This window comes from Onychomys torridus, chromosome 4, assembly GCF_903995425.1.
Source record: "Onychomys torridus chromosome 4, mOncTor1.1, whole genome shotgun sequence".
Taxonomy (NCBI): Eukaryota; Metazoa; Chordata; class Mammalia; order Rodentia; family Cricetidae; genus Onychomys; species Onychomys torridus.
This window is the reverse complement of record NC_050446.1, coordinates 3792231-3807010: the sequence shown is the minus strand read 5'-3', so window position 1 is coordinate 3807010 and position 14780 is coordinate 3792231. Positions and strand designations below refer to the sequence as shown.

At 40.3% G+C, this 14780-nt stretch overlaps 1 protein-coding gene across 2 annotated transcripts; it reads right to left on the bottom strand.

The window, feature by feature from the left end:
* Positions 1-291: 291 nt before the first annotated feature.
* Positions 292-8592, bottom strand: LOC118581219 (complement C5-like). 2 transcript variants are annotated; one of them, XM_036183231.1, is made up of 3 exons: positions 8513-8592; positions 5068-5263; positions 292-495 (listed from the first exon to the last, which is right to left on the bottom strand). In XM_036183231.1, exons 1-3 carry the CDS (start codon positions 8590-8592, stop codon positions 292-294), a joined length of 480 nt encoding a protein of 159 aa, XP_036039124.1. The 2 variants fall into 2 exon arrangements, with proteins under 2 accessions (XP_036039124.1, XP_036039125.1); XM_036183232.1 differs by having other exon boundaries at positions 5068-5260.
* Positions 8593-14780: the final 6188 nt, after the last annotated feature.

The following is a 14780-nucleotide window of genomic DNA, read 5'->3' as shown; positions in this document are numbered from 1 at the left end:
TTGAGGACTAGCTACTGAATCCAAGAATGTTCTACAAACAATATTTTAAGATAAACCATTTCTCAGTGCCAAAATCATATTTGCAATTATATCTTCTGTATTTTTAATGAGTAAATTCTCTAGCAGGGAAGATAAAGTAATCATTGGTTATGTTATTTATTTAGCACTTTCTTTATACATTAAAAATGAAAATGCTATTTGAGAGTATAAAAGTCATTAAGATTTGAGTTTCTCTTGAGTAAAGTAGAAACAGGTCTCCGCTCAATTTCAGATATTAAAAGTTCCACATATTTATGTCAATTCTCTCCTGAAAGAAGAAACAAATACTCTACCGGGCTGCTGTGGGGTATACACAGGCTTGTCAGTGTGAATGAAGAGAGAGCCATTGTCATAGATGATTGGCTTTTTTTCTGATTTTGAAAAATACTTTGACACAACTTCCAAATACACAAATGAAAACGAGCTTTGTCCTTCAGACAACTGTTGGGCCTGAATCTGTAAAACAAGAAACAAACACCACGACGGGAAAGTGTGATTGTAAAGTTGGACCTTGTAAAGAAAAGTACACTGTAACCTCATTAAGACCAAAATTGAGCTTGTGTATTACATCATTTTAAAAAGAGGTACACTAGACTGGAGAGATGGCTCTGCAGTTAAGAACATTGGTAGCTCTTCCATAGGACAAAGGTTCAGTTCCCAGCACCCACTTGGCATCTCACACCTTCTCTGACTCCAGTTCCAGTGATCCTACACCCTCATCTTTTCTATGTGGTTATTGCACACAATGGTGCCCAAACATACAAGCAGCAAAATACCCATACACATGGAATTTTAAAAAATAATAATGAGCCAGTTGTAGTGGTGCATGCTTTTAATGCAAGCATTTGGGAGTCAGAGGAAAGCAGATCTCTGTGATTTCAAGGCCATTCTGGTCTACATAGCTAGTTACAGGTCAGACAAAGCTATTAGAATATTCTTAGAGGCAGAGATTACCATCTCGTATACCAGATTGTCTTGTTGAACTTAAATCAATGGTTCTGGCAATGACTCTCTGTCTAAACAGGTGGCAACACCCTCACCCTCTCTAGGTTGTTCCTTTCCAAGCCTTGTCTTGAAATAACAATTAATAATAATAATAATAATAATAATAATAATAATAATACAGTACAGCACTTCAGAAGTGAGGCAGGAGGATCTTGTTTTCAAGTCTATCCAGGACTGCATGGTGAGAATCTGTCTCCTAAACATAATCAACCAACCAACTAAACTAAAACCACTACAAGAACAAAAATAATAAATTAGTTTTGCTAAAATCCCTTCATAGTCTCATATCATATTAAAATTTTATCATTAAGCAGTTGAAAATCTTTTTGGTGCCATGTTTCCTAAATTTCAGACATATTTAAGATAACTACTAGTATAGAAATTTGTTTGAAACCTTTACTTTATTGGCTTCTGGATGAATTGTGTTCTCCATTCAGTACAATATCCTGGCCAATGGCTTGGACACTTGACATTACACCACGTGCTTCTGTGCACACAACATGGACACCTGCATTTCAGTTTGTGAGTGTGATCACAATCATCACCTTTATATTCAATGATATGGGGATTTAATATATTAATGTAGATAATCAAAGGAAAGTGTATTTCTATGAAAATATAGGGTTTGAAAACGTGGGGGTAAAGTTCATCAGTGAAATCAACTGCCATGGGATTAATATAAAAATTTGAAAACAGTAAAAATCGATAGATTTTCTGCACTGAGATGCATTATAGATGACTGAGTTCTTTCTCTAAAAAAACGAACTACAGCTTCTATCATATCTGTTAGCTTGATGTTTTTGTGGGACTCCTAAGAGTGGGCGTGGGGGTGTCTTGCCAAGCCTTGATACTAGGGTTTGTGCCCAGTCCTATTCAATCTTGCTATGCCATGTTTGGTGGATATTTCTGGGAGGTTTGCTCTTTTCTGAAGAGAGATGGAGAAGTGTGGTTGATATATTGTGCACCCCAATAAACTTATCTGGAGGTCAGAGAACAGAACAGCCACTATATTAAACACATAGAGGTTGGGCAGTGGTAGCCTTTAATCCTAGCATTCCAGAGGCAGAGATCCATCCAGATCTCTGTGAGTTCAAAGCCACACTGGAAATAGCCAGGCATGGTGACGCACACCTTTAACCCCAGAAAGTGATGGCAGGAAGCAGAAAGGTATATAAGACATGAGGACCAGGAGCTAGAGGCTTTGAGGCTTTTAAGTTCTTTACAGCAGTTCAGCTGAGAGCCATTCGGATGAGGACTCAGAGGCTTCCAGTCTGAGGAAACAGGATCGGCTGAGAAGTTGTCTAGGTGAGGTTAGCTGTGGCTTGTTCTGCTTCTCTGACCTTTCAGAATTCACCCCAATACCTGGCTCCCGGGTTTGTTTTTATTAATAAGACCTTTTAAGATTCGTGTTACAGAGGAGGAGTGGATCTGGGAGAGAAGGGAAGTTGCGGTGGAGGTGAGGGAATGGGAGGAGTGGAGAGAAGGGACATTGCAGTTGGGATGTATTGAAAACAAAAAATAAATAAACGACTACAAAGAGGCTTCATGAATAGTATAAAATACAATTTTAAAAAAGATTTGATAGTGGCCTCAAAGACAAGACTGTGACAAAATATTTAATTGGAAAATATATATATTTGGTTTTTCGAGACAAGATTTCTCTGTATAGTTTTGGTGCCTGTCCTGGAACTCACTCTGTAGCCCAGGCTGGCCTCGAACTCACAGAGATCCGCCTGGCTCTGCCTCCCAAGTGCTGGGATTACAGGCGTGTGCCACTGCTGTCTGGCACAAAAAGATATTTTATAGTGTAACATAAAATAAGTCTATGGGTGTCAATGTTGATTCCTCCATGCTCCTCAGCTTCCTCAGCTGACCATCTAAGCATGGCTCAGTGGGATTTCCTGTGATGACAGACATGTCCTGTAACTATGCTGTTCAAACATGGCTACTCTAGCACTTACAACATGGCTAGTGCCGGTGAGGAACTGAAGTATTATATCAGTTGCATTTAATTGATTTGAATTTAAAGGCAAATGTGGCTAGTGGCTACCATGCCTCATAATAAAGTGGCCAGAGAAAGTAATAGTTTGAGGAAATGAACTTTAAATTTTCATAAACCTAGTAATTGGGAAACTTTCTTTTACAGAGATCAAAACATCTATTCTTAAGAGCATTAATGAAACAATTCCTATGTCTGGTTAAAATTTATTCCAAGCAATTGTCTCAAATATGAGTAATAGTATATGTTACTATTGCTTTTAAAGAATAAAAGATATGGAAGATTCACAGCATTGACATTTTGTTGCTTATAATGCCATAAAAATCATTTACAACATGAAATATATAAATATATATATATTTCAAACATCTATCTATCTGTCTGTCTGCCTGTCTGTTTCTATCATCTATCTATATACTTGAATTAAGCAGAAATCTTACATTTATAGTTTTTAGATATTTAAACACTAAAATAGGACTGGAGTGACAGCTCAGTGCTGGAGGACCTGGATAGGACCTGGGCTTTATTTCCAGCCCCCAAATCATGCAGCTCACCCGTAACTACAGTTTCCAGGGACTCTGGCTAGCCTTTCTAGCATCTGAGGGCCTGACATGTATATGGTGCACATAAAACACACATGCAAACACACATAAAGATTTTAAAATCAAAATAAAAACTTAAAAATATTAGAAAACCCATAGAATCCTAACTTTGGGTCCTTACTTTTCCTTATGTATTTTTCCTTATGTATTTTTCCTTATGTATTTTTACTTCTCCTTATGTATTTCTCATTGTAGAGAAACATTTGTTTCTATGGAACCACGGAGCTTCCTCTTCTTCTTCTTTTTAGTATTTTTTATTAAATTTTTTCATTTTTTCTACATACTTATCAAAATTTTTCCTCCCTTCTCTCTTCCTGCTCCCTCTCCCCATCTGCCATCTACCCCCCACATCCACTCCTCCCTTGTGAAAGGGGCAGGCCTCCCATGGATATCAACCAGGCATGGCCCATCAAGCTGAGGCAGGACCAAGCTCTTCCCTCTGCGTGAACCAGGCAACCCAGCATGGGGAATGGGTTCCTCAGCTAGGGATGCAGTTCTCTCAATCTTCTGGTTTTCTGTGATCAGAATGTTAGTAAGATGGGCTGCAAGTCCTTTTCCAAGAAGAGGGCATTTACTTAAGCTTGCTGTTTCTCCCGCTGGTTATCCGTGACAGCTGTCCCCTGCGGTAACCAACCATTTCCCTGGGGCTGCAGCTGTAGCTGTAACTCAGTGGTAGAGTTCTGGTCTAACAGAAGACCCTGGCTCCACCCTCATGCACCATCTCCTCTGGGAGTAGGGTGGGAGTCATAGATTTTGAAAGAAAATAAATGAAAACAACCATTTTATCAGTTTGGGGCAGTGTGTATAAACACAGACTACTGGAGTCTGGACAAAAGTTAAAAGCATGCACATTTATGTTTCTCTACTGTTTTTAATGATAATGCTCATAGAGAAATGTTAAAAGCATGCATGTTTTTGTTTCTTTGCTGTTTTATGTATAATTTCATATACAAAATTATTTCTAACTCATCTCCAAATGTTTCCATACTCATGTAATTTTATTTTCCAATAAAAATGTTAACATTTACATGCATTGCTCAAAAAGCAAACACAATGTCTGTTTAGAATATTGTTCAACTCAAGGGCTTAAGAGATTGCTCAGTGGGTAGGGCACTTGCTGCTTTTGAAGAGGTCTGGGAGTTCTGTTCCCAGCACCCCCTTGGCAGTTCACCACCTCCAGTTCCAGGGGACCTGACACCCTCTGGCCTTCTTGGACACCTGAACATACACACACGTAAACTCACACAGGCACATCCTATAAATAAAAAATAAATCCTAAGATTGTTATCAGTTAATGATAATCATCAGTTTACATAATGGTAGGCTGACACAAGTCATTTGCTCTCTGCTATCAATGTTCAAAACTATATATGTTTTACCAAAAATATTTGACATATACATTTTAAAAAGACAAATACATACTGTTAATACTGTAGAGTTTTGGAATTTATTTTCTGGTGATAAATTAACAGAGCCCGAAGAGTAACAGACATTTTCATCAGGATAGCTTTTTACAGAGATGGTCGCGTCAAAGGCATCAGTGTGGCCATGGGCTTGGACTGTGATGTTTTCTGACACTCCGACATGGAAGACCACTGGTGCTGAAATGATGAATCTGCTGAAACAGGAGAAGACTCTGTAGTTTTGGGGACACATTGTACTTTGGTTCGTGTTCATCTCAGTGGAGATGTATTTGCTAATAGTCATGTTTTCTACTACACTTTAATTTTTGTGATTTATGACAAATTCAGCATAGTTTCCAAGAAGTAACTTGAAGTTAAGTCCTGAAAAATACAGCATGGAATTTGGTTTGCAGTTAAAAAGGTGATTAATGGTGGGTCTCTGGCCTATGCTACCTGCAGAGGACTAAAGAAGGCCATCATGGTGTCAACATTTTCTATGCTAATGTAAAAATAAAAACACAAACCCCAAGGTTGACTGGAACAATAAGTGGGGTCATTTTCTCCGAGGAACTAAAGCATCAACAGAGACTGGTCACTGAACGGCAGCTCTGTCTTCTGATGGCCGGGTGAGGTAAACCACTAACCTTTTGTCCCCGTTTTCTGTGGTGTGCTAAATAAGAGCATGCCCATAAAACATCAGCAGTCGACTACTTAAGAAATAATGACACTCAGTGAAGTAGCTGAAAGAAAGTGATCTTAGAAATGTTTTATATCGGTGGGTAAAGATAAATCTACCACACAGTGAACCAGACAAATATCTAGTGTCCAGCTTGAGCTAAGCTGTGGTGGCGGGGCTGCATTGTCCGACACGACTCACAGGACTGAGTCATTCCAGTCCCAGGCTCTGGGAGGAATGTACAGAGCTCATTCACTCCCCACAGAAAGTCAGGGATGTCCCAGGTACTACGATTATTTCTATGTTACATGTGAGCCAAAGTAATTTGCTCAAGGCCACATGTTTATAAGTGAATGAGGCCAGACTCAGAGTACTCTAGTTTCTATGTTTATAATTAGGGTCAAGGTTACAAGTCTACAATTGTAGACTCTTCAGTTTTGTTTTGGATGGAATTTATGCAAAACTGGAATTGAAGGTAAGCTTTGGAACACTTGTTTGTTTGGTTGTTTGGTTGGTTGGTTTGGTTTGGTTTGTTTTTGTTTTTGTTTTGTTTTTCAGACAGGGCTTCACTGTGTAGTAGACCAGGCTGGCCCCTAACTCAGAGATCCTCCTGCCTCTGCCTCCCGAGTACTGGGATTAAAGGTGTGCAACACCTTGCCTAGCAACATCTGGTTTTGAAACACAAATTTTAAAATGCACGGTTTTCTTCATTATGTTATTAAGTGGAAACTTACAAATACATTACAAAAACAACAATAATAATACATCACAAGACTATGTAATTTTAATAGAACTGGGTATCTACTACAAAGAAGAGAATTTTGCATTAACCTCAAAGGCCTTCTCTCTCTCTTTCTCTCTCTCTCTCTCCCAGTTTTTAGAGATAGTGTTTCTCTGTGTAGCCCTGGCTGTCCTAGAACTTACTCTGTAGACCAGGCTGGCCTCCAACTCACAGACATCTGCCTGCCTCTGTCTCCCAAGTGCTGGGATTAAAGGCATGCGACACTGCCAACAGACATGGGTACATACACACCACCTAACCTTAGAATTATTGCAGGCACCTACCAATATTATAATATTTTAAGTTATATTGTTATATTTTAAGTTATAACTTAAACTTAAGTTATGAGTTTTGTCAATCAGCAAGTCTTTTGTAACAATAAATTTAGTCAACAATTAAGACCTTTTCCAAAACTGGCATTTCTCCTATCTAAGTAATTTGGATAACCTACTCATTGGATGTATATTCTTAGCAGGGACACAGGAAATGAGAATGGGTTATAAGATTCATTTACTGAAGTTTTTGTATGAGCAGACTTCATTCTCAGCATGTTATATACACGTCACTGTGACATTCTCAGTATGTTACATATATGTCACTGTGCATTCTCTCCATGATATATATACGTCACTGTGCATTCTCTCCATGATATATATATATATATGTCACTGTGCATTCTCAGCATGTTATATAGACATCACTTAATGTGTTGCTACAACATTTGGTACAGGGAGTTTTACTGTTGCTCCCATTGTAAGACTAGCAAACTGCTATTCATTTGTCCAGGGCCATGGGGCTAGACAGTTATAGAATTAAGAACTTAATTCTTTTTCCAGACTTAAAACTTTCAACAACTGTTCTGAACCAAACTTACTAAGAATTTGAAATGTGACAAAAACTTAGGAATTAAAGGCTGTTCGATTTCAGTGTTTAGTGTTTCTTCCCATTGTCTCTGTGATGGAGTGTTGAGACATGGCACACTCAGTGTCCAAGCCCTTATATCTGGTTGCAGTCCTTCTTCATATACATTTTGGTCCTCAGTGATGTATCTGCAACATCATGTGCCCATGTGAAGAATTTCAACTTTTTATATTCTTTAACCAGCAGCAGAGGATATGGACCCAAGCTTGCAGAGAGGCAGGAGAGTTACTTTGGCATGCTTTCACTCAGGTATGTGCATGGCTTGACCCTTCACTTCTGCCCTTTGGACTTCTGCGTCTCCTCACACACCTTTACGCCCTCCCCCCATCCTTGCTGATGCAATCTCTCATAGACCTGCTCTTCCACCTGCTACGTACGCCCTCACTGCCTGTCATGTATTACGTGCTCAACAGACAGTTATTGAATCAAACAGTTTACCCATTAAGTGATCGACCCCATATTGTTCATGGTACACTTTGCCACTTTTCAGAAAAAGTAAGGAGCTGCCTTTCAGTAAGGGCCGATGCATTGCTGCAGAAAGAATTCAGAATATTTCTTGACACCAAACCTGGGAGCCCAGGTTCTGACCCTAGTTCTGACACCACTGCTTTTTTGTTTGTTTTTATATGTGAGAAAAAGAACATGAAGTTGGGTAGGGGGATCTAGAGGGAATTGGGGGAGGTGAAAGAATATGTTTAAAATATATGAATTTTTTTAATTAAAATAATTAATTTTAAAAAGGAGCTGATCCCCAAGTAACTGTGGCTTAACTGTAGCAAAATTATAAGAAACACAAAGAAACTAAACACCAAATACACACACACACACACACACACACACACACACACACACACACACAAAATTGTTAAGTTTTTTGTTTAATAGCAATGTGGGTGATAACACAAGAGCTGTGTGTGTTAGCCACCCACTGATCTAGGTGCTCCCATGACTTTCTCATTCAGATGAGCCCACACACTTGGTGCCTCAGGAGATGGTGCTGTCAGAGTCACACAGTCTGATGACTACTGATCACACCCACAACTTACACACACTATAAAATGAAGATGCTTGCTTTCCTTCACTTACGTTTGTTCCTGTCCCCAGCTTTCCTCCAGGCAGACCCAAACCAGAAGTATTCCCCAAAAGCCCATGGCTTGAGACAGCATCAAACCCACATATGCCACCTGTGGCCACTTTCCTTGTCAGGAACATGAGCATGGAGTTTTGGGACCAATGAGGTTGTGTTAATCATTAACATCAGGAAAAGGGATCGCTACAAAGACAACTGAAGTCAGAACGAAACACCCTTTCATGCCCAGGAACACAGGCAGGAGGTACAGTGTAGGAATTGGTTAATACAAAATAAGAATCAAATGTGGGAGCCTGTCCTGGGAAGAAAGGCTCAGTGCTAGACAGCAAGAGTCTTGTTGCCTTTGGCTTTCTCCTCTAGAGCAGGCCATTTGCTCTGATGCTCTGTGATAGTCAGTTTCTCCTCCCTGGGACAAATACCTGAAATCATGTAAAGGCAGGAAGAGTTTTTTGGGCTCCTGGTTTCTGGTCACTTGTCCTCACTGCTTCTGGCCCAGGCATAGTGAGGCACACACAACAACGGGTAGCCTGCCCTGGAACACCTTCACCTCATGACAAACAGAAGAAAGAGGAGGACAGGCAGCGAATGACATGTTTCTGTGATTCACTTCCTGAACGAGCCCACCTCCTAAGTCTTTACTTCCTTCAAGATGGCCACCAGACTGAGCCATCAGTAGAGTAACCCATCGATAAGTCAGAGCACTCAGGAGTCAATCGCTGCATGAAGCTTCCAGCTGGCAAAACCTTTAACATCTCAGTGTTTGGGGGGACACTGCAGACTCACACCTTAACAGTACCTGGTAGGGTCTACTTGCTTCTGATAGTGACAGACACCTACCTAGATTTGTTTTCATGCTGACACCATTTGAGGATGGGTCTGAATTAGACAAGGCTGACAAGGTGATCCCTTGTAGAGAACACCTGAGTGACAGCATCCTGGAAACATTGTATCAAGAACCTACCTCTTCCAAGGAGGGCCAAGGAAAACCCCCTCCATCTGCTCAGCCCAGAGAAGAAGCAATGCAATGATGTGTCATACTGAGGATGCTGGCATTACTGTCTAAGTGACCCAATAGTTTAGGAGTTAGCAAAGAATGCACATACTCCCGAAGCCACATATTCAAAATCAGCATTCATTCAGACATGTACTTTATTTTTCAGTAGGTTTTGAATAGCTTTCATTTCAGAACTGAAGAAGATTCCTGTTGCAACTGACTCTAGTTATTTATATGTAAATAAAATCATATGTAAATATATGTGTAAATAAATGTATATGTAAATTAAATTTTACCTTTAAGATTTTAAAATACATTTATTTTCATGTTTTTTATTCAGTAGAAATGTTTTATTTATACATCTCTCTATTATCCTTTCTATCTTCCTATATATTGGCTGTTGAAAGAAAATAAGTCTCTAAACAAGTTTGTATAAGCTGACTACTTGCTAACGTTGTGTTGGCACTGTTCACTTTGATTCCGAAGTCCTATTTACCAATGTTTTTAAAGCATATTTAAAAAAAATGTATTCTTTAAGAATTTATACATGCAAACCAGGTGGTGGTGGTGCACACCTTTAATCTCAGCACTTGAGGGGCAGGGGCAGGTGGATCTCTGTGAGTTCAAGGCCACCTACCTGGTCTACAGAGTGAGATCCAGGACAGCCAAAGTTGCACAGAGAGACCCTGTCTTTAAAAAAAAAAAAATAGAATTTATTCATGTAAATAATATATTTCAATCTGTGGTGACATTTGTAATCTAAGAAATAAAGTTTGTCTGGAGATCAGAGGACAGAGCCAGGCACAGAGTTAGCCACAGAGGTCAGGCAGTGGTGGCACACACCTTTAATCCCAGCACTAGGAAGGTTGAAACAGGAAGTGATATGGCTGGGCAGAGAAAGGAATGGAAGGCAGGAGGAGACAGGAATTTGCTCTCTTGCAGAGGCTCTGTTGGGCTGAGGAGTTAGTGAGGTAAGAGGTGGTGGCTGTGGCTTGCTCTGCTTCTCTGATCTTTCAGTTTTCAACCTGATATCTGGCTCCAGGTTTTTATTATAAGACCATTTAGGATTTGTGCAACATCAATCATTTTCACAGCAGACTCCTCCCCTCTGACGCCTCCCAGACAGATGCCCCTATTTCCTACTGCAATCCATATTTTATATATATATATATAAATACACACATATGTCATACTGAGTCTAATTAGTGCTGTCCACACATGTGCGGGTGTGGGACTATTACTAGAGCATGGTCACTCTATCAGGGACCACCCCCGGAGGCCCTCAACTGTCCAGTAGCACCTCAACTACACATTAGTTACATTTGTTACTTAGCAACACCTCCACATTTGTTAGAGGACTAAAGGAGCACACGGCAGGATTTGATGTGCATACTCCACTGAAGGTGTCTCACACGTGTCACCAAGGTGACACAAACACACTAATATTGTCTGACCACCTAGAGCATTTACTTCAAAAGAACATCTGTGAAGTGATCCGGCTCAGCCATGAAGGAGGAATCTAACATCTAAAACCAACGTTTAGGCAACAGTGAAACCACATAAGGAAAAAACAAAATCCGAAGCTTCTTTCACAGGCCATGTGCTCTTCTCACACTGGTCCCAAGCTTTTAGCCACCGAAAATCATTTGCCTTTCTTGTCTTGTATGGATTTTTGTGCATGGACTCACATTATCCCCAGGAATGTAACAAACACAGAGACTCTGATTGAGAGCCAAAACAACGCCTCAGGGCAAAGTCCACAGTTAGCGGTACTTGAGCAACTTAGCACACAAACCTTTAGCATTCTCAAATGTTGCAACTTTCAGAGTTGTTTTTCCAACTGTGACAAACAGAAGAAAAGTGACATAGGTAATTAGATTTCTCCACAACAGCTCTCCTACAAGATGGGGAAATGGTCGATCAGTTTTTATTATGGGCACTGCAGGCTGCTTAGCAGCAAACCTGGCCTCCACCCACTAGATGGCAGTAGAACCTTCAGGGAGGGCAAAGAGGTCTCTGTTGGAAATCTCCGGGTTCTTGTGTGCTTGCTTAGAATTCGTGGAGAATGAGGCCTGTGCCCCTATTAAAGATACGACATCCAGCAGGCTTTTCATGGGAGCAGTTTGAAGTGACTATAGAAAATTGTCACCTCCACATCCTTTCCTGTAGATCACTAGCTCTCAACCTTTTGGGTCTCGACCCCTGAGAACTCAACCCTTTCAGGGAATCACCTAAGACCATTGGAATACATAGACATTTACATCATGATTCATAACAGTAGCAAAATTACTACAAAAAAAACGAAAGTAATTTATGGTTGGGGTCACCACAACATGGAGAAGTCATCACTTCAAATACTGTTTCTCTACTGATGACAACCAAATTCAAGACTCCGTAAAGGCCTCACATTCCAGCGTTGGAATGCATCCAACCTGTTTTCTTTTTTTTCAGAGCTGAGGACTGAACCAAGGCCTTCTTGCACTTGCTAGGCCAGCGCTCTACCGCTGAGCTAAATCCCCAACCCACCAACCTGTTTTCTACCCACATTCTTTACATAGTCATATCCAACTGAGCTCACTTGACTAAGATATATGAACACAAGCAAACTTTCACTTAATTTCCTGGACCTTCCTCTTAAACACCACAACTAGAAGTGCCTTACACCAAGTCTCTACTTGTGTATCTAATTAGCATGTGAAACTCAGTATGTTCAAAATGGGTATTTCAAAGACAGAGCCAAATATTGCTAAAGCATCTGAGGAAGATGTCCAACATGGAAGACAATGACCTGTAGTTATCAAGTATTTATCTATTCTTTAGATGTATATAGTATGTGTATGTGAATGATTGTATGTGAGCCACAAGAATGCTGGAAGCCACAGAAGTCATTAGTGTGAAGATATGTTGGATTCCTGCGTGAGGGGTTCCTTTTCCCTTCTTATGTCGCTCAAATCTTTTCCATCTCTTCTATCCTGACTCAGAGTTAAGGAACTGTGATATGAGATGATGAAATCCCCCTCAAGTTTTTTCTTCCAAGCACTCTGTTAAAGAGGTGATGAGGGGAGAGTGGCCGCAAAGGCAGGAGATGTGGTCCTAATGAAGACCAGAAACTGAGCTATTACCCACTGAGGAGTCAGTGAAAACAAGGAGAATAAGAACTTGGAACAGGGACGCCTTTAATTCCAGCACCAGGAGAAGGAGCCATCTCCGTGAGACGTGACCAGAACGGATCCAAACACTCTGTCTGAGGCCAACCCAGGGCCCAGCTGAAGATCCTGTGAAACCCAACAGCCTGGAGGTGTTGGTAAAATTGCCCTACTAAACAACCTGCTCAGCTGAGATCCATTCAGGAGAGGATTCAAAATCCTATAGTCTGCAGTCTGAGGAAACAAGATCAGCTGAGGAGTTGACAAATGAGCAAAATGTGACCTGAGAACACAAAAGAAGGCACCGCCCAGCCACCTAACCAGATCACCAGAATCATAAGCCTACACTACACTGACTGGGAACAGGTAAGCCACTATCTTTGGACTGGCAGATCAGGTCTCTAGCCCCTAGGTCCTACCCATCGGAGTCCCAGGGACCAGACAGCTACCTTTCCCTGCTCCCCTACCAAACCAAACCAAACCAAACAAAAACCAACCCCTACGAACCTAACAACCACTGAAACCATAAGCATACCCTGCACCAACTGGGAACAACTGCTCACTGAGACAGAACCCACTAACACTGATTGGACTAAGCTGCTCCCCAAAAACAGAGCCCAACAGCACCAATTTAACCAAGAACTCCTAGAGGACCAAGACTAACAATTAGAACAAGAGAAGCACCTTCAGACACAGACACTGCCTGCACCAAGCAGAGGAAGAGATGAGTAGACGCCAGTGCAAAACTACAGGCAACAACATAAAGACCTATATGACAACATCAGAACCTAGTGATCTACACCTACAAGACCTGAACAAACCAAGGCAGAAGAAATAGAAGAAATCAACCCTAAAAATGACTTTAAGGAGATGATAGAGGACCTTAAACAGGAAATGAAAAACTCCCTGAAAGAGGAAATAAAAAATTCCCTTAAAGAAATGGAAGAAAAAACAAACAAAAAAATTAGAAGAAATCAAAGAAAAAGTAATAACAGATGAAGGAAACAATTCAAGATTTGAAAATTGAAATTGAGATAATAAAGAAAACACAAACTGAGGAAATGCTGGAAATAAAAATCCTGACTAAACAAACAGGAACTACAGAAGCAAGCATAACCAACCGATTGCAAGAGATGGAACAAAGAATCTCTGACACTGAAGACACAATAGAGAAAATAGATTCATTGGTAAAAACAAACAGACAAACAAACAAAAAACCTAAAGATAAAAAAGTCGTAACACAAAACATCCAAGAAATTTGGGACACCATGTAATGACCAAGCCTAAGAATAATAGGGATAGAAGAAGGAGAAGAATACCAACTCATAGGCACAGAAAATATATTCAACAAAATCATAGAAGAAAACTTCCCTAACCTAAAGAAAGAAATACCTCTGAAGATACAAGAAGCTTACAGTAAATAGACTGGATCCAAAGCAAAAGTCCCCCCACATAATAATCAAAACACTAAACATACAGAACAAAGAAAAATATTAAAAGCCACAAAAGAAAAAGACCAAGTAACATATAAAGGCAAACCCAACAGAATAACACCAGACTTTCAATAGAGACTATGAAAGCTGAAAGGTCCTGGACAAATGTTATGCAAACACTAAGAAACCACAGATGCCAACCCAGACTATTATACCCAGCAAAACTCTCAATCACCATAGATGGAGTAAACAAAATATTCCATGATAAAACTAGATTTAAACAATACCTATCCACAAATCCAGCCCTACAGGCACTAGGAGGAAAAATCCAACCTAAAGAAGCTAAACACACCCAAGAAAACTCTGGCAATAGATAACCCCATACCAACAAATACCAAAGAAGGAAAACACAACACTATTACAAAGGGAAAAAAATGACAGGAAGTAACAATCACTGGTCATTAATAGCCGTCAATATCAATGGTCTCAACTCACCTATAAAAAGACAGACTATGCTAGGTGGTGGTGGCGAAAGCCTTTAATCCCAGCACTCGGGAGGCAGAGGCAGGCCGATCTTTGTGAGTTTGAGGCCAGTCTGGTCTACAGAGCAAGATCCAGGAAAGGCGCAAAGCTACACAGAGAAACCCTGTCTCAAAAAACAAACAAACAAACAAAGACACAGACTAACAGA